The sequence below is a fragment of the Pararge aegeria genome, chromosome 2, assembly GCF_905163445.1.
Source record: "Pararge aegeria chromosome 2, ilParAegt1.1, whole genome shotgun sequence".
Classification (NCBI taxonomy): Eukaryota; Metazoa; Arthropoda; class Insecta; order Lepidoptera; family Nymphalidae; genus Pararge; species Pararge aegeria.
The window spans coordinates 18,268,179-18,291,909 of NC_053181.1; the positions used below are offsets into that span (position 1 = coordinate 18,268,179).

The window sequence follows — 23,731 nt, forward strand, 5'->3', positions numbered from 1 at the left end:
ATTTTTCGTTCTTTTATTGCGAAAATCGACTAAAAATAATAAAAGTAGTGAACCTCATGGTATAATGAGTTTATTTCCCATACGATGGACTAATTAATTGTTAAGACTGTATACCAATAGTTTTAGTACTATATAAGAAACCCGACAAATGGCCTTCATATAGATAGTAAGTTGTTTATACTGAAAATTATTATATATTTTGGCTAGGGGTAAAATTTGGTCAAATATTTTCAGCCATTTTTATCGCCGGCGCAAAGTGTAGGCCTGAGCAAATAGAGCATATTATAGATGCCAATGCCTTATTGCCAAATCGGACGCACATACATTTTTATATATAATTTAAAAAATAAGTACTTCTTTTTGCGTAATAGGTTTCAACTTGTCTTAAAATTGATTCAATCGACAATTATTCTTTTTAATTAAGTTATAGCTAATTAATGGGCTCAATTTATTTTTTAATGTTAATTTTTAAAAGGTTTTTAATCAATATAATGTAAAAAAATTATCATTAACGCAATATACATGTCATTAATATTAATTATTAATATAATCTGTGATTAATCGATCAATTATATTTTTTTACATTCCTGTGCTACGGGTAAGCTTATAACAATTCATGTATTCATAGTTTTATTTTATCAATCGCTCATTAGTGTATCTAAGCAAAAGTATTCCTAAATTAAAAATTAAGGAGGAAAGCAATTTACGACCGCGCAAAATGTTCTGAAAATCTACAACTTTAATTAAATTAAACTGTTTTTTTCGAAATTAACATCATTTATTGTGATTCTTTTAAAAATTAATAGTTTAAAAGCTTTCGAATTGGGTAGGTAGTGTCAAATGACCAGCGTGTGAGCGAGATAGCAAGATGGAAAAATAATGCTGCTGAGTTTCTTGCCGGTGTGAGTAAAAGTAGACACGTGATAAATAATACTATTTTTTTAACCTATAGTGGCCTAGCACACCGATTCGGATGAAATTAAGGAATTTTGTGTCGTTATGTTTTATAAAGCAAACTTTTCGATAAATTTGCAATAAAACATGAGATTTTCAGCATATTTCTTGCAGTCGCAATCTTTAAGAAAATATAAAGTTATTTACAATTCGCATCTCCCTCTTTCATGTATTTACAGATTGTACACTTGGCTATGATTTAATTAATTTTACATTTAATGAATTTACGTTTCCTTTGCAGTATTATTGTACCTTTTTTTTTGATGTTTTCGAATGTTTACAAGACAATATTTTTTAATTTCATGTACCTATTTGTGAGGCTATAAGATTGTAATAACTAGTTAAAGATATCTTTATATATATATATGATGTTAAATTGTAGAGAATATGCTAAGGTGTATTTTATTTTGCGTGTAAGGGATGCTGTGAGCTAACTCTGAGAGTAAGTTTTTCTTTCAAGAAACACTTGGCTTATAACAAGCGCCATTATAACAATTTATGTCTGCGTGTGCTCGTACTGCAAGCGTTTTTTTTTATTAAAAGTGTTTTTAGTTTTAATATATAGATGATTTTTTCATTGATACAAGAAACCCTAAGTTTATCAGAATTATTTTCGCACTAATTTCCATTTAACTTACCATTTTTAAATTCATTATAAAAAATTTGAATTTTAACTATCTCGGAAATTTTAATTTATCAAATGGCTTCATTAAAATTAGAGATATTGTAATAATGCTAGTCATCTAAAATTATATAATGAAATTGTACCTCATTTTATTTTAAAATTCTTATTCTCATATGATGTGTTGAAGAATAGAAGAAAAGTTTCCAGCAGAAGTTATTACAGTTTGATAACGTTACAAATGAATTCTTTACGGAATTGATAAATAAAACCGATAGTCTTTGTTTAAAAATGTTCAAGAGTTATTGTCGCTATATCAAAGTAAAATGGATCTAATGCAAACCTTTTGAGTCGCAAATTCAGTGCTACATGTTTTTAATCTAGAAACGTATCACCAAGCTTCCGCTTTTAACTGCGATTAAAGTTGCGATTCTTTTTATATTTTTTACCATTAGTGGCCAAAGTTGGAGAAGTATTATTTGCATCAATAGAATATTTTATTTACAAATTACGTTTTAAAACTTTGAATTAATTTAAATTTCGTGTATTGTTTGAAATGATATCGAATAAAATTTTGTTTTTATGTAATATACATTTTTATTTCCACCCAAAAAATCCCTTAAAAACTATATATTTTCCTCTAACTGCGTCGGCTTATATTTTGGTTTTCTGAAGATCCCGCGTGTTTGTTTTTCGGGCTGAAAAGCATTTTAGCCCGCATCTAGGTTGCAATATATCCCCATGCAAAATATTATCATAATCGGTTTAGTAATTATTAAAGCAGAATCTTCATCATTATCAACCCATTAATAACACCATAATTAATAAAAATAATCAAATTATAATACTTTTTCTTCTTCAATGTAATAATGTTATACCCACAGAATTAAGAACATACAGAAACCTCATTCAGCTATTATTGCATGCAATGTATTGTGTGTGAAAACAGTAAAACGCCCTAAGCACTTCTCACTTCACACCCGCGGGATGTTGCTAGCTACCAAACATTTTTCCATTTTATGGTAAACGTTTAGAACAATAGAGGAAAAAAAAATTATTACCTACTGCTAAATGGCCTGTTCGAGAAACACTACTAAAGTAGAGTGGTTTTTGATGCTTCAATATTAGTCGTGTACACGGTTTCTTTTTGGTTTTTATTCTGTGGTTATATCACAATTTACCTTTTATCATTACGGACCCCTAAGATGTTAATATCACCAAGGAGATTCCATCGATGTATAGGCATCAAAATAAAAAAAAACATGGCCTTAAATTTTATAATACAAAATTGCTACACAGTGTCAGTACTTATATTTGGCGTGCTTGGCGTGTTTTCTGTGGTGTGGGGGCGTGACGGGGGACCTTCTCCGCCTTTCTCTATCTCTGTCCCGTTCTCTCTCGCGGTCACGTTCCCTGTCTCTTTCCCTGTCGCGCTCCCTGTCTCTTTCCCGTTCGCGTTCTCTGTCTCTCTCCCTCTCTCGTTCGCGTTCTCTTTCTCTCTCTCGCGATCTTGAGCGGGATCTTGATTTGCGGTCCCTGTACACAAATGATTTTTCATTTATTGATAGTAGCGTGGGATTAATGAGACAAATAACAATATCGTCAACATTATTTAATATTTAGATTACTTTTGTCGACCGCCCTAGAACTGTGTTGTGCAATGTGTTCTTATGTCATGTCATGTACTTTGGGAGGTCCCGGGTTAAATGGATAAGTGCAATTTGGGCATTTACAATTATCTTCATTGTAGCTGGTATGTTAGAAAGCTTCGGCCTAATTGTTTTGTAAACGCCTTTGTCAATTACCCGTTCCGGTACGATGACGTGTAAAAACCGATGGATTTAATATAACTGTCGGACATTATCGGGGCTCTTGACGTTTAACATAAATTTACAAGGGGAGGACAGCAGCTTGCCGTAGCCCATAGCGAGGCACATGTTCTACCGGAACGAGCTCTACATGCGCTGTACAAGAGAGGCGGTGCGGTCTTAGGAGATCCCGGAGCCTTCAAAAAAGGTGCCAAGGATGGCCACCGTTTCAGTGAGTTAAAATCCCACATAACCCGTTCGCAAAACTAACAATAAACTCCTTACTGTAATATAAACTAAGCACTGTTTGGCATGTGTATACAATTGTGCCTTATCGATGCGAAAATCCGCTGGGTGCATAGTAAGTTTGTTTCTTTTGTTTTAATGCAGCTAAAGAAAATTTAAAATAATTAAAAAAATGTAAAATACTAAAAAAAGGAAAAAAAAAATGGGGTGATTATAATCCAGCCCCCCCCTTCCCCCCCCCCCCCCCAAAGGAGGTTATTCCGCTACCATCTTAGACTGCATCATCACTACCATCTTAGACTGCACCTCCAGGTGAGATCGCAGTCAAGGACTAACTTTTATTGAAGTTAAAAAAACGAATAAATGGAACTACCATAACAGAAGCTGTTATTATCGTGTACGTATACATACCCGTGCCGGGAGCGTTTGGGCGGAGGCGACAGCGTGGGCTCGCGGGATTTCTTCGACTTCTTGGAAGTCGTCGAGAACGCGTCTTCTTCTATGACAGGCGGGGACACTGCCTCTTCCGCCTCTTTCGCTTCACGGAGCGCCTGAAACAATGAGAAGTTCAAATAAAAGCAGGCGTTACAGTGTGAAATTCCATGATATACAATGAACTACATATTAAGATTATTATTATTATTAAATGGTTTATTGCACACACAAAAACAAAATACAAAGAGAAACACATTATAAAATAATAAAAAAAAAAATAGCTTTGGTGTGCAAAGGCGGTCTTATCGCTACAGCGATCTCTCCTAGACAACCTTTGGCGAAAGAAGTTCTTATAAGGAACGTGTTGGTGCGGCAATAAAACATTATTGCAAACTAAACTAAATGTTATAAATTTTATATTATAAATAATACATCAAATAATTTATTAAACTACATACTATAACGCTACATACATAAAAGGTCAATACTAATATTAGAAATGCGGAAGTGTGTTTGTCTGTTTGTCCTTATTTTGTGCCCTAACTAAGCAACCAATCGTTTTGGCATTAACTTTTGAAATTGTGGAGAGTAAAATAGGCTCATTTTTATCCCAGAAAAACAAACCTATATTTATCATTAAATTCTGGAAGACAATTTTTACGTTATAATTATTAATTGTTATCAATAATTTACAATTATGTATCAAAATTTACTCACTGCTCTAGTATAAGGTGTGAAAAAAGTTATATATACTCTATATGTACGACAATACACAATATACACATCGCCAGTTAAGCCTAGCTTGTGTTATGGGTACTAAAATAGCTGATGAATATTTTTATTAATATAAAACATATAAACATTTATAATATACAGATAATAAACCAGACACTGAAAAACATTCATGTTCATCATTACAGTGGATGACATTTTTTTCCAGTTGTGGGAATCGAACCCACGGCCTTGGACGCAGAAAGCAGGATCCCTGCCCACTGCGTCAACCGGCTGTCTGTTTGCTCAAAGATAACTTAATTTTTTTTTTCATACGTCTTCCACATTGCGGGCAAAATTTTGCTTGATGGTAACATGAAGCATGATAGTGGCAAGATATAAAAAAAAACACTCGCACTTCAGTGTACAGCGCACCTTTTTGATGAGTTTCCGCCGGTAGTGCTGTATCTGCGCGTGCGCAGCGAGCCCGGGCCGAAGTGCGCGCGCGCCCGCCTCCAGCTCGTCCGCGTACTTCAACACGCGCACCTCGATGTCCCGCAGAGTCTCTCTCCGCAGTGTCGCCTCTGCGTTGCGACTGCGCGGAGACTCTACCACACTGCAATATAACATTGGATAGGCGTTACTATGCGGAATTCCATGAAATACATTAAACATAAAGCTTAATTTGCTAATCCGCGAAAAGATAAATCATTAATGGTGGAACTTATCATTTATATTGGCGACCCTCATGGCACAGCAGGGGCATTTTGGGAATTAATAATTTCTCAATTCTCTCTGAACTGGGCTGGTGGGAGGCATCATCATCATCAGCATCATCTGTCCCGCTAAGCGATTTAGTGTTCCGGTGCGATGTCGCGTACAAACCGATTCGTTTTAATATAACCGCTATAACGCTAACAGGTTAGCTTGTTACCATCTTAGACTGCATAATGACTTATGAGCAGGTGAGATTGCAGTTACTGGTAGTGAAAAAAAAAAAAAAAAAACTCCGCACCGCACATAAATGATCAAAAATGCATGAATTATTGTTAACGCTCATTATACACTGCAATATTCCATTTTTGATGTGAAATCAAATGCTGCGGGTCAGACTGGCTGCAGGCGTGGCGACGCACAATGTGCGTAAAAACGAAAAAAAAAACACCTGTGAAAGGGAAGTTTTCACAGGTTTTTTTTCCCTAAATTAAGGGCTTTAATATTAATATGGGAGTTAAATGTTTATTTTAACAGTTCAAACTGTGTAGTTTGGTCGAAAACAATGGTTTAATCCAATAATCACATTATATGATAAAACATGATTTGAGAAACATGAATGAATGAAAATCTTTTTACCCTTCAGGCGGCGGCGGTGGCGTCGGTTCCCTCACCGCTTCCGTCACCGGCATGGCGGGCTCCACACTCTCCCAGCGTGAGGGCACGAAGCCCGCGACGCTTCGCTCGCCGCCCTCCACATCGCCTTCTGCTTCCCCTTCCAGCGGTACGCCGTCTATGTCTTCGTCCACTGTAACAATATTTTTGGTATCCTATAATAAATGTATTTATATGACTGATAAAATATTATTTTGTTTAAAAGGGATATACCTCTGACTGAGTAATCACAAAAACTCAGAAACTGTTAAGCCTGAGCAAAGTTAAGTTAAGCAAGGAGATGGTTTGACCAAATCGAATAGCTCCTGAGCACACTGGACGACTCGACTCGACTCCTGTTTCTACGCGACATCATACCGAAACGCTAAATCGCTTAGCGGCATGTCTTTGTCGGTAGGGTAGTAACTAGCCACGGCCGAAGCCTCCCACCAGGAGAAACAATATAATACAGTTATGACAGGTTATTTATAACTTTATATATGTATGATTGATATATTGAGAATAAGAAATCTTATAAAGTATTATTTGGTTTTGGTAATAAATAAATGAAATTTGATTTTTTTTTAAACATACAGAGGATTTTAAAAAAGTATGTGCGTGTAACCTTTACGCGATCGAACTTTTAATCATTATTTATTGATGAAAGAGTAAAATGTTCCTATAAAATTCATAAATATAACACATTTTATAAATATTTTCATTTGTTAAATAGAGTAATTGAGAGTAGAAAATTGACTTATTTATTATAAAAGTAATAAAAAAACAAGTATAGTTAGAGATTGAGATCTAAAATCTTTGCAATTTAATTTTTTTTTAAACAGTTGAATTTTTATTTACTTTGCACAATTGATCATTTTGAAAATATTGGAAATAAATAATCCCTATTGATTATGATACTTGCCGCTAGCTGGCGTGTAAGTCAAGAAGCGTGAAGTATATGTCATATACTCGTACTTACTGCCAATCCAAATTAATATTTTTAAATAGCGGAAACTGGGCAGACGTCTGACGTAAGCGTAACTTCCGTCAGTAATCTGAGTCGCGCCTGAAGAAGTCGCTTACTAGGTATTCCATCAATGTCGCTGGTCTCGAGGATCGCCTGGTGCGCGGGGCGTTGCTCGGCCAGGCGCCGGAGCGCCGCGCCGTCCAACGGGCCGGAGCCCCCCGAGCCGCCCGAAGCCCCCGACGCCGTGGAGCCGGCCGGAGAGGCGGCCCCGTCGCCCTCGCCCTCCGCCCCCGCATCAGCGTCCGCGCTCAACATTCGGCTGTCACCCTCCTGCGCAATAGTCGTACTAATATTATAAATGCGAAAGGTTGTAAGGAAGGATGGATGGTTGCTGTTACACGCATAAACTGCTGTACCAATTTTATTGAATTGACGGCCGATTGGCGCAGTTTGCAGCGACCTTGCTTTCTGAGCCGAAGGCCGTGGGTTCGATTCCCGTGTTTATATGTATATTCGAATTATTTATGTATATTATTCATAAAGATATTCATCAGTCATCTTATTACCCATAACACAAGCTACGCTTACTTTGGGGCTAGGTGGCGATGTGTGTATTGTCGTAGTATATTTATATTTATTTATTTATAAAAAAAAATAGATTTTATTAATTAAGTTTTCTAGAAATAATTAAAATTATATTTGATTCACAATCCGATTTTCACCAATTTTCATAACATTGTGTTGGTGTATTTTGATATAAATACGAGTGCATTTCGATACTTCAGTATTGTATAAGACTCTAGACGATGCAAAGATAACACACGGTGTTATCAAATAGTACAAAATATACATATACAATGGAGAGTGTTCTGAAGAGTTGTTTGCATTGATACCGCCTTTCTTGTTCTCTGATCGCACCTCACGCCGTAGAATTAAACTACCTCATCATCTGGATGCCTGGTATTCTTCTACTATTCGCAATACCAGATCATTTCTACCGCCGCACTTGCAAACTATGGAACAATCTCCCATCTGACATGTTTCCTTGATAATACAATTTAGGGTTATTCAAGGGGCGGATAAACAAACTCCTTAAAATCTGGCAACGCATCGGTGGCTCCTCTGGTGTTGCAAATTTTTATGGGCACTTAACATCAGGTGACCCACTCGTTTGCCCGCTATTAATATAAAAAATAACAATACGCACATCGCCATCCAGTCCCAAAGTAAACGTAGCTTGTGTTATGGTTTCCTAGATTGGATTTTTTATGAATAACTAGCGTACCCAGCAGGCTTCGCCGGACTAGGTTTTGCTTTATTTTATTGAAACAGTAATCTTACATCATTAAATTTTTAATTTAAGTCTCATAATATATTAAATCATTTATTTCTCTCCGTATTAATTCTCTTCTATTCTCTTCTCGAGCGGGTGAAGATCATTATCTACACCCATGTACACCCAACAATAGAACATCATCATAGTAAATAAAAGCTGTATTTGACAGTTTGACAGTTCAAAAATAGGATTGCTCCGATCGTCACCAAACTTTACAGGATTACTCGCCAGGTCAATCCGGAGATTCCCTGAAAGTTTCATTGAATTCGGAGCCTATATGAAACATACCCACACACTTTCTCTTTTATATAAATATAGATAGATAGATAGATATACATAAACACTTAGACACTATGTGGATTGCTGAATTTGTTGTCAACTGAGACACAGAATCGGCTCGATGGTCCTGAAACAAAAAACGACGTTCGCACGTGATGCCAGCCGCGGTTCACCCACCTTCTCCTGGCCCAGGAACACGTCGTTGACGTGCAGCAGGAAGTCCGTGGGGTACACGGCCCAGTCGGCCCACGCCTGCAGGATGCGCGTGACCCGCGCCCGGAAGCCCTCCTGCTGCATGCGGGACGACATCTGCGACCACGCCACGTGGCAGTTGCGCATTATCTCCACCAAGCGGGACTGGAATCTGGAAGTGAGTTCATATAACTCACATCGCTAGCCCTAAAGTAAGCGTAGCTAATGTTATGGGCACTAACTTTTAAGTATGTTTTAGTATATATTAGTTTATTATTTTTTATATTTATTATCATTAGTATTTTATGTGTGTAATCTTGATAAGTATTAGTGTGTAATTCGTAAGTATGTATATATTAATAATAATACATCCCACCAATCGGTTTCCCTTGGTTTTCCTAATCCTAAGGTTGCCTGGAAGAGATTGCTACTAAAGCAATGAGGCCGCCCTTTGTATCCTCCTACTTTTTAAGTTTATTTTTTTTGAGTCCATTGTTTTTTTTTCCTATTTGTGGTGTACAAATAAAGTGAATAAATAAATAAATAAGATAGCTGATGAATATACTACACATAAATACTTATAATATACAGATAAATACCCACACACTGAAAAACATTCATGTACATGGGAACGCATCTCTAACTTTTTTAAGTTATGTGCGTTTTAAACATTAAAAATATCACTTGCTTCAAGCGGTGAAGGAAAACATCGTGTGGAAACCTGCATAGCTGAGAGTTCTCCATGTTTTCAAAGGGCCAGCGTGGTGGACTACGCCCGGTAATGGCTGATAAGATGATCTATTTATTGTACCTGCATCTACAGCTATATCTAAATATGCTTTTATCAGTTTAATTCAAATTTTAACATCTGAAATACTAACCGAAATAATATAATAAAACCGAAATAATACTTCAAAAGCTTTAGAGGTACACAATTAACTGTCTCTGAGACTTATCTGTGAAACCGAAACTTTAATAGTTTTGAGTAAAACACTGGCATAGTTTTTACTGAAAGAAATCGGATACAGCCCTAACATCACATGCAAAATTAAAATCAAGTGACTCCTGTCGCTTTTTTGCGTAGGTACTATGCGCGTTTCGGTCCTCTATCTTCAATAGGGTTGTCAAAAGTAAACACTTATAATGTTTTGAATTAGTTTGTATGGAAAAATTAATATGCTTCTTTTGATTTAATATTTTTACATGGTGATTCCTTATGAAATATAGGCATGAAACCTTGAACAGTATTTCGTAATTCCGTTACACGTTGTATAAAGACTCTAGACTCTAGACTTAATGAGTAACTATCTACGCGATAGAATTCAGAAAGTCGACGTGAATGGAAAACGGTCTAACGGATCAGTTATGAAAATAGGTGTCCCACAGGGGTCTATATTAGGACCATTTCTGTTCCTTATTTACATTAATGATCTTCCTTACCTTGCCAAGGATAAACACGGGATAGTTCTGTTTGCCGATGATACATCACTGACTTTTAAAATAAATCGACGTGAACTAGCTTTTGACGACGTAAACAACTCTCTCGCTAAAGTGGTACAGTGGTTTGAAGCTAATAATTTGGTTCTTAACGAAAAAAAAACCAAGTGTATAAAATTCACTTTACCTAATGTTAAACACGTGAAAACCACTGTACTACTTAATAATGAGGAACTGAAACTGGAGGATACGACAGTTTTTCTAGGAATAACGTTAGATTCTAAACTTCAATGGGGCCCTCATGTAAATAATTTATCGAACAGGCTTAGTTCTGCTGCCTATGCGATAAAGAAGATACGCCATATGACCGACGTAGAAACTGCGAGACTGGTATATTTTAGTTACTTTCACAGCATTATGTCATATGGAATTTTACTTTGGGGCAATGCTGCTGATATTAGCACTATTTTCGTGCTGCAGAAGAGGGCTGTTCGTTCTATCTACAAAATGGGTCCGAGAGAGTCATTGAGAGATAAATTTAAAGATTTTAAAATAATGACAGTGTCAGTACATATTTGAAAATTTAATGTACGTTCATAAAAACATTTCTAAATTTAAGAAAAAATGTGACTGCAATATTTTAAACATTAGAAGTAAGAATAAACTTACAGTGCAATATACTAGGTTACATAAAATTCATAATTCGTTTAAAGGAAATTGCATACAATTCTACAATAAACTACCAATTGTCATCTTGGAGATGTCTCTTAAAAAGTTCAAAGTTTGTATTAAACGTAAGCTTATAGAAAAGTCCTATTATAGTATAAAGGACTACGTAAACGATAAAAAAGCTTGGGTGTAAATTATTGCTTTAACCCGGTTGCTCTTCTAATAATTTAAAATGACATTGTGAGATGGTGATAACAAAAAAAAAAAAAAACACCCGGCTAAGTTTGTTGTGGGCTTCTTCTTAGACCAGGACGCGTTTGGAACCCTCGTAGCTTTAGTTTTAAGTTTACGAATGTGGTTATCGCCATCATCTCACTACCGTGTGGTTCTTATGTACGCATCAAAAGTGCCACCTGTGGGCCTACTTGAATAAAGATATTTTTGACTTTGACTTTGACTTTTAAACACAACAGTAATTCATCATTGCACACATTTCAGAGACTGAGGAATTATGGAGCAACTTGTGAGTGGGAATGGTTCGATCTATTCTTTGCTCTTCTATAAGCAATAACATAAAATGGCTTAGTAAAACAATTGGTATTTATTCACAAACGCTCCTTACTTGAATATGAAAAAGAAACTGAAAAAAAGAAATTGACTACTGGAGCAAGTATAAGGATACTCACGCGCCACGATACGCGCTCGCATTGGTCAGCTTCGCCCCAGCGTTGTGCAGGATGTCGGACAGTAGGTAAAGCCGCGCCACTTTGCGAGGCGCTGCGGTGGAGGGTTGGGCCAGTGACTCGGCGAGACAGGCCGCCACCTCGCCCGCCGCCTCGGCGTGCTCGAGGCACCACGCCATCGCCTCGCCCACGCTGCGCCGAGACGGCTGTAGCGAACGGATGATTTCTTCGAGACGGTCTCGCTGACTGAATACCAAACAAATTACGAAAGCGTCCTACGACTTGATTTCACAGTTTAAATAATAATACTATCCTTCTCCTCCGAGAACATTGTACTAGGATAGCATTACTTTTAAATTCGTAGATTTACTTCAAGTTGTATGGGGCGGACGGGAAGGTCAGTTACGATACATTACGAAGTCTGTGTCATACATATGAAAAATATCGTCTGAGAATGCACGCCTTTGTGCAGTTATCGCATTCATTGTTTATAAGCTGTGAGATTTGTGAAAAAAAACAACACCGGATATATATTATATTTTATGGGTTGTTTAATATGTATTAATGAATGAATACATTTTTATTGTACACCACATAAAAATAATAGAAAAAATAAAAATAAAACTAGTTTACACGATGTATAAAATTAGGCGGCCTTATCGCTACGTAAAACACTGCTCAAGACGAGAGGTAGGTGGTGCATATAAATATATACAAAAATACTATATATATATATAATAGACTTCTACACAATATTATATATACATACTAATTCAAAATTCAAAAATTCAGACAAAAAATGATCTTTAACAAGTTTTTCGAAGATGCTTATCGACTGTGTCTCTCGGATTTCAAGAGGCAAGGCATTCTATATAGAGGCAATATATACTATGGTACATGTTTATTTAGTTAAATCATAACATTTTACTTATAAATATATATATATATATATATATACGGATATATGAACGAACGGATTTGAATGAAATTTGGCATGAATGTAGCCTTTGACATGGAAAAGAACATAGGCTACCTTTTATCCCAGTCCTTAAGTAGTTCCCTAGGGAAAATTGAAAATTATTTATGAGCTAAACCGAGGACAGCTTTGAAATTTGGTACGCATGTCACCTATGCAAAAGGAAAAGGACGTGTATTTTCTATACCGATCTCTCAAATAGTTCCCGTAGTAGGATTAAAAATAGTTATCGAGCGAAGTTTTAGACCTATTTCTGAAGTCAACGCAGACGAAGTCGCGGGCTGAAGCTAGTAGTTTTATAATTATGTATTGGCTGTTGAAGATTTTATTAAGTCTTTATATTGAGCGCGTAAAGAATACACATATATAAATCATCAATAGCCTATAACTGTCCAATGTTGGACTAAAGGTCTCTACCAAATCGTTGTAGATGGTAGTAGTAGCATGGAGGACGCTGCAGCCCGTTCTGTGTTATTTTTCCCTTTGTCGCTTCGTACGACACCTGTTGGAAGAGGAGGGGTGGCGACAACTGTATTTTGATCTGCCGTCACCACACGGCAAGCCTATAAATAAAGGTATCAAATGCTGCAACAACACTATTCGAGGTAATAAAAAGGAGCGGCGTACTTGATAGAGAGTGTCCCTCGTATGTTCTCCTTGGCGTCGTCTTCCTCCACTAACTCGTCGGGCATCCCCGCGGTGTAAAGGTTCATTACCGGCGGACGCCATACCGATCCGCCTGCAAATATCGTATCACACTAAGCCACTATATCAACTATGATAACCTAGTAGTAAAAGACCTGATAGCCTAATGGTAAGGACTGGTAGCCTAATGGTTAAGACCTGATAGCCTAATGGTTAGGACTGGTAGCCTAGGTTAAGACCCGATAGCCTAATGGTTAGGACTTATAGCCTATTGGCTAAGACCTGATAGCCTAATGGTTAAGATCTGATAGCCTAATGGTTAAGACCTGATAGCCCAATGGTTAGGACTGATAGCCTAGTGACTAAAACCTGATAGCATAATGGTTAGGACTGATAGCCTTTTGGATAAAACTCGATAGCCTAATAGTTAGGTCTTATAGCCTATTAACTAAAACCTGATAGCCTAATGGTTAGGACTGATAGCCTAGTGGTCAAAACTAGATAACCTAATAGTTAGGACTGATAGCCTAGTGGCTAAGACCTAATGGTTAAGATCTGATAGCCTAATGGTTAAGACCTCATAGCCTCCGGCACGTATCCCCGATTGTTTTCAATACTGTTCCCAAAGACTTTTGAAATCTATCAAGTTAGTAATAATTACAGTTGAACCTTAATATAAAGTATCTCAATATAACGACTTTCTCCATATCACAAATTTTTCGTAATCCCCTAGAATTTTCCTTAAAAGTCAGAGTAAAGTATACCTTTACATTACAAACATTTCTTGCATAAATTAATTTCAAGTATTAAATACGAATTTTATCAACCCAAAAAACCTTGTTGAGGCGAATAAAACTATTTATTTTAACAAATCTTAATAATGAATATTTACTTGTTCCCTTCAGATTCGTTATATCTTGATTGCACTGTATTTGTATACAAAAAAAAAATGGTACTCATACCTTTGAACATCCTGAAGTCTTCCAATGACCACTGTTTAGGGGAATCCCCCTGCAGCATGGAGTACAGTTTCCAGCGGTAGTAGATATGCGCGGGCGACTGGTTCTCGAACAGGAACCGGAAGAACGGGTTGTTCATCTCCTTATTCATTATGATCGCCTCGAACATCGGCCCCTCGCGGATCACGAACTCAACCATGCGGTGGATCAGCATTATTATATTCCTAGTGGAGTCCAAAATGAACAAGGATAAAACATGAATTTCAAGATAAATTAAGAAATAAGTTAAATAAAAAATAAATTAATAAATCTTAATAATGAATATTTACTTGTTCCCTTCAGATTCGTTATATCTTGATTGCACTGTATCTAGGTTGCTTGGGCATTCAAAAGCCCCGCAAGCGGATATTTTTTTTATAAATTTTCAATAGTGTTTTTTAATTTATTCATTGTTAATAATTTAAAAAAAAAGGAAAATAATAAATGATAGAAATAAAGAAATAAATAATTTATATACTACGACAACGCACACATCGCCACCTAGTCCCAAAGCAAGCGTAGCTTGTGTTATGGGTACTGAGATGACTGATGAATATTTTTATGAATAATATACATAAATACTTATAACATACATATGTACACCCAGACACGAAAAACATTAATGCTCATCACACAAACATTTTCCAGTTATGGGAATCGAACCCACGGCCTTGGATTTAGAAAGCAGGGTCTCTGCAAACTGCGCCAATCGGCCGTTATTTTGTTTGTTTGTTTACTTGAACGCGATGATATCAGGAACAACCGTTCCGAATTGAAAAAAATATTTCAGTGTCAGTAGCCCATTTATCGAGGAATATTAATATAGGTGCATAGCACCAATGAAGAATATTTCAAATTTTCTGCGTGCGCTGCGTAAACTGTTCAAGTTTCGATAAACTTATGTATGATAAAGTTAGCCCCATTTAAAAGTAAAAAAAAGTCCGCGACAACATATGTCTACCTTTTAAGGTTGACTTATACTTGGACTAAGTCGCTAGTCATACTATATAGGCCTTGTATATGCAAAACATAGGTCGGACAATCAGACCGACCACAAGACAGACGAAACGAAATGTCAACCCCACTTCTTTTCAAGTCTTATAAATAATGTGATTGTTTTGAATTTCATTAGTCGTTTTTAGTTCATGTTTTCAGACCACCAATCGGCACTGGGCCAGTGTGGTAAACTGCGGCCTCAACCCCTTCTCAGTGTGGGAGGAGACTTTGTAGTGGGTCGGTAATGGGTTGATATGATGATGATAATTCCGAAACATCGTTCTGTAATATAAAAGAATTCAGCTACCTACAGTAAACAAATAGTTTTTGCAAACACCTATTTAAGTTTTATGAAAATAAGCTATATAATGGAATTCCGCGAAGTAACGCCTGCTTGTATCCAATATCTAATTAAGTTTGCAATGCCCACGTACCTCTCTAGTGGTAACACAACCCTGACTATGGACTGTGATAATATCTGTAAAACAATAAGAACAGTTTTAAAAATTAATAAAAAAAACGTGTGTGTACTTATGTATACGCGTTAGAAGTTATACTTCTTTGGCGTAACAAGATAAAAATCTTTTCAAAAATTTTATCTTTCTCCTTATTCTACGTTTATAGAAAAAACGACACTAACAATATAAAAAGGTATGTTCTACATTGAAAGTTATGTTATAACGCATTATCTAGTTACTAACACAAATAAATACATATCGTGAATACAGTTGTCAGTTCTCACGCACACATACATAGATGTCCTTACTTATACTTTTTTGACTATCGCTAACTTCAGGGTGTCGGTTTTTTGTGACGGTGTGCGCGCACATCGTAAAAATGTACTCTCATCATTTTTCCGCAACGCGCCCAAAAGAAGCATAACTTAAAAAACAAATGTTTAAAAAAATCAAAAACACACCGAATTAATTAATCTAATCGTTTCGAAACCAAAACTATTACACGATTGCGAGTAGGACTTGGAAACACGATTATGTATGTGCCCAAGAATTAGGCTGATGATCGTAAACTAAGCACATTTACCTGTTCATAAATCTGCAAGTCTTCAGGATCGCTCGGCTGATACTCCCCAGACCTCATTCTTGGTATCTACGAGAAATATTAAAAAATAATAATAAATAGATATACTACGACAATACACACATCGCCATCTAGCCCCAAAGTAAGCGTAGCCTGTGTTATGGGTACTAAGATGACTGATGAATATTTTTATGAATTCACGTTCACCATAAAATGTAAAAATGGGAAAAAGTTGGAGCTAGCAACATTCCGCGGGTGTAAAATGAGACTGCGTGGGGTGTTTTTGCTGTTTTTGGACACAATGCACTGCGTGCAATAACAGCTGAATGAGGATCATGTGTGTTCTTAACTCAATGCTAAAAACGTTCCTCTCGGCGAATCGATGTGATCTAAGAGTTGGTGATTGTTTTTTTCATCTAGGCATCAGATTGAGACGTTTCCTCGGTTTAATGAAAGTGTGTGTTATAATATAGTCGGATACTATAAGAAAGTACACTTATTTACGTAATTGGAATATTATTGTTTATATAATTTTAAAAAGTTAATCTGTGAAAATTAAGCTTAATTTGCTATACTCCGCGAAATGCAGGAGAATCTGTATGGTGTAAATTATAATTATTTCAATCCGTATACTCCACACCAAACAGATCCTCGGCAATGTACCCTCTTGACACGTTTCGCTCCGAAACCGGAGCATCCTCGGGAGATGTTGACTTTACAATTAATAATTGTTGAGTGAGTAAATCCAGTTGTGTCTATGTTACTCTGTGTTAAGGGCCCTTTTTAACGCGTGCATCAGTATTGTGTCAGGTACCTTGTTGGCGAGGTGTTTGGGCGGCTGCGCGTTGAAGGGAAGCCCCGAGGGCGGCGGCGGTTTGCAGGGTTGCTGTAACGCTGGTGGTATGTAGATGGGCACGGGCGGAATTACCAGTGCCTTGCCCCACCCTAACTTCATCTCGTAGCTCATTACCTCCTTACCTGTTACGTTATTTTATTTATTCAAACATGTTATGAAAATTAAGCTTAATTTGCTATACTCCGCGAAAAGCAGTGTATAGCAAAAAAGAGAGTAAAAAAAGACTAGAGGGCTTTTCGCGGATTATAGCAAATTAAGCTTAATTTTCATAATATATGATGGTTTTCCGCAAAGGTACGCCTACTTCGCACATTCCTCTTAAATTACCTACATATTAGGTACTAAAATACTAAACACGAAACAACAATTTTATAAATTTAAAATGCATATAAAAATTTTTGGAACCGACAGGATTTGAACCTGCGACTCTCGGGCAATCGCGGCCTGAGCGCTTTTACCAATTAAGCTACGGCTCTCCTACCGTCGATGCCGAAATTAGTATATGCCTTTCACATCAGTCTTATAGCGACTGTTGATAATTCCTTCAAGTGTAGGTAAAAACGCTAATAAAAATTATGAAAATACGAAACAACAAGTATCAAAACACATTGCGTAGTTCGAAGAAGTAAGCAAAAGAAATGCCATTTACAGGCTGTTCCGTATATGAGCGTATCCCGTTAGATTTTACAGTTTTATTTATTGAAAGTAAATCAAGCTAGCTCTGGAGGATGTGGTTGCCGGTGTTATAACAGGCACATGAGCAGTGGCGTGCACTTGGTTTCTTACCAGGGTATGCACACAGCAAGAAAATGGCATAAAACGGCAAAAATCCTGTCTTATAATAGTTATTTATAAATTTTAGGGTAGGCAGTGCTTTTGTGCATGTATGAAGTGCACGCCGCTGCACGTGAGGCTTAACACGTACGCCTTAAATCATATACTCTTCAGCTTTATATATATTATATATAAAGCTGATCTCAGGAACAGTAGGGTCCGATTTAAAAAAAACTTTCAGTGTTGGATATCTCATTTATCTAGGAAGGCTATAGGCTATATATCATCACGCTAAAATCAATAGGAGCATAGCAATGCACCAATAAAGGTTTTTTTTTATTATTGAGAGTTTCCGCTGCGTGCGTTGTTTAAACGGTTAAAGTTAAGATAAAATCATGTACGACAAAGTTGTTCCCCTATAAAAGTTCTAAATAATTCCGCGACAGCATATGTCTATCTTATACGGTTGACTTGGACGCGTACGAAGAGTGACCGCTGGTTGTTACTATAAAAAATAAACTATTCAACTCACCGTTCATACAACGCAGTGCTCTCTCTCCGTCCTTCCTGGACATGAAGGCCACAAACCCGCAGTTGCGACCGCGTGCCTTTTCCTCATCCGACCGCGGCCACATGATCTTGATGCTGGCCAGCGGACCGTAGCGACCGAAGATCTCCATTAACTGCTGCTCCGTTATCTGAAACAACACTGACACAATAAAACCCCCTCACCTTATAATCCTTACTAATATTGTAAATGAGAAAGTGTGTGTTCGTTTATTTGTCCTTCTTTTACGCTTTTAAGCAAAGAGATACATAGAAAATACGAATAGAACGACGAAGAGTAACATAGGCTGATTAGTTTTAACCAAAACTTCTACTACAACAAACTTCAATTCATTAAAATTCTGGGATAAAATTTTACACATTATTAATTTTTTTTTTCATTTGTACTGATTTTCTCCTAATTTTAGATTACACTTAAAAAAATATAAATATTTATTGTTCTGAACCCAACATCGCTTTACATTCATCAATGATTAAAAAAAAAAAAAATTGAAATCGCGACTAGCGCAGTGGGCAGCGACCCTGCGTTCTGAGTCCAATGCTTCGAGTTCGATTCCCACAAGTGGAAAAATGTCTGTGTGAAAAAAATTAATACTTTTCAGTGTCTGGGTGTTTATCTGTATGTTATAACTATTTATTAATATTTTTCTTCTTCATCTTAGAAGATGACTGACGAATATTTTTATGAAATAACACGACTTACCTTGGATCTAGATGGCGATGAATTAATTTTCCTAGTATTTAGTACATATATACATAAATCGTATATATATAAAAATCTTATCCTTAAATAAAACATAATATATATATATAACATAAATTTATATGATATAATAAAACATTAATTATATATAGAGCAGAATGGTCTGCTCACCTTGGGGTTCAAGTTGCCCAGGTAGAGGTTGGTGGTGTTGGGGTCGCCGGTGTCGTAGGAGCCAACATCCGGCAGCATGTCTATGACAGGCTCGGCGGGGCCCACTACGCCGCGGTCGCGCAGGACATTTTTGTACTTGTGACGCTCTGAGCGCTCCTCTTGTATCCTGGCAAAAAAAAAACAAAAGTAGTAGAAGTAAAGTATTTTTATTAGATAGCTCGTCAAATTCAAAATCAAAATTTCTTTATTCATATACTTATGAAGCGTTCATACAAACATGTTTACATAATTGTAAGGGGATGGTGGATTGGGATTTTTTTTTATCACCATCTCACAGTAAAAACGTCAACACGTCTGGAAATGTTTTTTTTTTGACATTATCGAAAAAACACACATAGCCATCTAGCCCTAAAGTAAGCGTAGCTTGTGTCACTGTCACTGATGAATATTTTATGAATAATAATACATAGATACTTATAATAAACAGATAAACACCCAGACACTGAATAACAATTTTGTTCATCACACAAACATTTTTCAGCTGCTCGAATCGAACCTTGGGACTCAGAAAGCAGGGTCGCTGCCCACTGCGCCAATCGGATGTCAAAATGACTGATGATGATTAGAGTATAGAAATCATTGCAAAACTAATCACCTGCTACAAAGTAAATTAGTTAGGCTATAGTAATATAAATTCGAAAGTGTGACTTTCTGTTTTCAATCATATGCATCTATCTATGCATTCTGAAGATAGACATGAATACTGTCTATCATGAAACAGCACTAGGTCATTGTTCCAGGTTCATTCTGCTATGATAGGTTTGTTACTCTCAAACAAGCTAGCAATTAATAGTTTGTGGACAATGACATAACAATGACAATAAGCCACAACACAAACCTAGCCAATAAGCAGCATTCCAGTGAAATGATCAGTTTATTGTTTATTGAAGGCCCACTACGGAGCAATGGGATCCTCTGAGCATAATTATCCAACCATTAATGGCCCATTACAAAACATAGGTCACCTCTTAGAAGGGTTTATAGACTGTAAGCCTATGCATCTTGCCATTATGTCAAAGTCAAAGTCAAACATTTCTTTATTCAAATAGACACATAGATGGCACTTTTGATGCGTACATCTTTATATATATATATATATATATATATATTTCTTGTGTGCGTATGTATGTCACTGAACTCCTCCTAAACGGCTGGACCAATTTGAATTAATTTTTTGGTATGCGTTTGGGTTGCACCCTGGATGGTTTAGATTCACAAATCAGCTCGAGAAATGGCGCTGGGTCCGCTAGTTACATGTAAAATATGACATAGGAGTGAGTTGATGGCGATAAATAAATTCGTCAACTTAAAACTAAAGCTACGAGGGTTCCAAACGCGCCCTCATTGGTTTAGTTGGTTGACTTTACTCTTCTTAGTGAACATTATTAAGATCTCTAAAGGTTTTATCTAGGTGTGTTTCCCTTCACCATTAAAGTCATTTGTATTTAATTGCTTAAAACGCACATAACTGCAAAAAGTGAGAAGTGCCTGAAGTGTTTGCTGGGCATGAAACGCAGTTCAACCGGAATATAGCTATCGGCTAACATCACGCTAACATCAATAAGCTATAAAAAGCCACGACTGGACTAAACGTCTCCCATGGTTGTCGATGCTGCCCATTTTCTGAAGAGGGGTGGTGGCAACTGTATTCGGATCTGCACCTCTACAAGGCTATAATGAACCACTAACTGTCTCAATTCCTCCTTGAAGAGTTCCAAGTTGCTTTTCTTCTTGTCTCCGCTCTTCTTATTGCGTGCACGCACAGCGTCCGAGCGCTGCGCCAGGCTGCGTACCGCATCTACCTCATTTGTACTACGCTTCTCGTCCAGACGTGATATTGGCTTGTATAGTTTACCCCTCTCCGATGTATCCTCCTCTGTTGGAATGATGATAAATATCAGACGGACTAAAACTTAATGCAGATTATGGAGTTTGTATTAACATGAATATTAAGCTTTATTCACTCTAATCTATAGTATAACTTTTAAGCAAATACCGTGACATTTTAAGGGAAAGTATTCAAACTCTTTGGGTTATAGTGAAATAAATATCTGAATAAATAAATTTATTTCGATTATTTTCTTCAAATGGTAAATTTTTTTTTGATATTTTCATTTACTTACTTCTAGCCCCAGCATCATAAGTGCCAGCTTTAACCCAAACTTTAGATGTGGTACTGGGAACCTCCTGGAATGTCTCCACAAACTCTTTGAATACCTGCAACCAAAATCAATTTTTTCTTTACTGTTATTTCATAGCATTTTTTAGGATTATAACTCAGGGATCACTATTGGATTCATGAGTGTATTTGCATATTTTGTAGCAATTGAAAGCTATGAAATCCCTATTTCCAATTTTATGATGGTGACATTGTCAGTTTTTTTTTTTTAATAATTTTAACAGTATAGAATAACCTGCTACCTTTAAGCAAAACTTTAATATTCATTAGGAGGAAAATTTTAAACAAATGTCTGATGTTATTTTTTAATTGGTCCCCTTATAGACAAATAAAGATAAAACAACATACAGCCTCTTCATTTATATAAATTATTAACCCAATCCTATATATGAATAACTATTAATACTCTTACAAGTTTAATTATCCATTGGATCCAATTGGTGGGCTTCATAGTAATAATATGGTACAAGCAAGCTAATGCTTAAAGTGGTGTTAGCAAGTGGTTGGGGATTTGGTTAACAAACATCCACTCTTCTCATACTGAGAGGAGGTCTGTGCCTTGTATTGGACCGATAATGTGTTGATAATGTTGATGATGAACACAATGCCTATCCAAAGAGCCTATAAATAACAGAGCCGGTTCTGCAGCCTATTGGTGTTAATCTTGACATGAATCGGGCTTGACTAGTCATATCGGTTTAAAACTCTGACGAAACTTACATGAGCAGCGGCTTCTTCTTCTTCTTTCTTACGAAGCTCTTCCTGCTCCTTCTTCGATAGATTTCTAGAACTCATTTTTGCTTTGTTATTCTACGTAGAAAATCTTAGTACACATAGTCTTCAAATTATCGTTCATTTCGTATATGAACTTTTGGTTTCAATCCGTAGGTCACATTATCTTTAAACTTTCAGTATTTATTATTTAATTACTAAAAGTCTCAGTACTTTACGCTAGGAAAACAAATAAGTTTTCTAGTCGAAAAGTAAGTCCTACCATAACCTACAAACCATTACAAACAACAGACGTCAGACACTGTAGTGAAGTGAGAATATTGACGTATTGACCACAGAGTCACAAACCACCGCCAGTGTTGAATTAAGAATTATTCTCTATAGATTAATTATTGTGCTGTCGATAAAAATATAACTATTTCTCACAATGATTTTTCACATAGATATTTTTGAGAATATGTAGTAATATTCTCCGAAATTATAATACAAGGGAAAATGAACCTATATATACTTTGTGTTCTGGATAATCCATGTGACTCGCATAATGATTCAATCTTGCATTCACCATTTCCAGATAGATTTTCGAAATAAAAAGAACATCATGTTACGTTATATTAAAATACACATGGGCAGTATATATGCTCGATTACGATTATGCGGTCCAGGATTCGGTACCAGAGTAAAAAATAAGCGACAGATTTTATTGTTTGTTCACCCCAGTTTCTCGCAGAACACTTTCAACTGTCTCGGTTATTATCCTAATGGTTATTACGATTTGTTCGATCCCCAGCGGGGCGATTTTATAATTTCTGAACATTTCCAGGTGGATCTTATAGTAGCCTTCGGGCGCGATTATATTGATAACCGCCCGTCCGACAAAGAATAGTTTTTGTTTAGGGTATCACTAACTTGTACGGCACCTCTAACAAGTTAGCCCGCTAGTCTTAGACTGAATCATCACTTACGATGTGAGAATAGGAAGAAACATTTAAAATACTAATATAATTGTTACCCGCCCTTTAACCTACATCGAAGCTGTGCGAACTTGGATACCGAAGTTCCAAATCACTCTCTCTTTTTGTCACAATCACTCTTTTTGTGCCCAACAAAGGGAAGTTGATAAGCTGGATGATAGGTGAATAATGGTCGGATGAATGGAACTGTATAATATATAGTCTACCCAACTAATATACAACGTGTAACGGAAATAGGAAACACCGTTGAAGGGTGCATAAGTATATTTCATAAGGAATCACTCTGTTAAAATATTAAATCAAAGGAAGCACATTTATTTACTTTTGAATGTGATCTTAGGGCTGTATCTGATTT

The 23,731-nt window shown here is 36.5% G+C and overlaps 2 protein-coding genes across 2 annotated transcripts in view; one reads left to right on the forward strand and one right to left on the reverse strand.

Moving 5' to 3' along the window:
- LOC120631780 (kinesin-like protein KIF21A) overlaps nucleotides 1-3,590 on the forward strand; it is a 99,681-nt gene extending 96,091 nt beyond the window's left edge. Inside the window, exon 30 of the transcript XR_005659065.1 lies at nucleotides 3,474-3,590. The gene's annotated coding sequence lies outside the window, so the exon portion shown is untranslated. The remainder of the gene's footprint in view (nucleotides 1-3,473) is intronic.
- Nucleotides 2,840-22,699, reverse strand: LOC120631795 (U2 snRNP-associated SURP motif-containing protein). The gene is made up of 17 exons (XM_039901478.1): nucleotides 22,391-22,699; nucleotides 21,615-21,708; nucleotides 21,181-21,367; nucleotides 19,432-19,597; nucleotides 18,523-18,688; nucleotides 17,175-17,338; nucleotides 16,364-16,429; nucleotides 15,757-15,800; nucleotides 14,291-14,511; nucleotides 13,311-13,422; nucleotides 11,711-11,953; nucleotides 8,904-9,090; nucleotides 7,228-7,441; nucleotides 6,130-6,298; nucleotides 5,212-5,392; nucleotides 4,042-4,181; nucleotides 2,840-3,112 (listed from the first exon to the last, which is right to left on the reverse strand). Exons 1-17 carry the CDS (start codon nucleotides 22,463-22,465, stop codon nucleotides 2,878-2,880), a joined length of 2,664 nt encoding a protein of 887 aa, XP_039757412.1. The 5' UTR covers nucleotides 22,466-22,699; the 3' UTR covers nucleotides 2,840-2,877.
- Nucleotides 22,700-23,731: the final 1,032 nt, after the last annotated feature.

Excerpts from the sequence above, each read along its gene's own strand:
- LOC120631795 (XM_039901478.1), bottom strand. The coding sequence starts at position 22,465 with ATGAGTTCTAGAAATCTATCGAAGAAGGAGCAGGAAGAGCTTCGTAAG. Across the intron at positions 21,709-22,390 it reads AAGAAGAAGCCGCTGCTCAT|GTATTCAAAGAGTTTGTGGA; the intron begins GTAAGTTTCGTC and ends TTTTGGTTGCAG. Across the intron at positions 15,801-16,363 it reads ACTTGCAGATTTATGAACAG|ATATTATCACAGTCCATAGT; the intron begins GTAAATGTGCTT and ends ATTGTTTTACAG.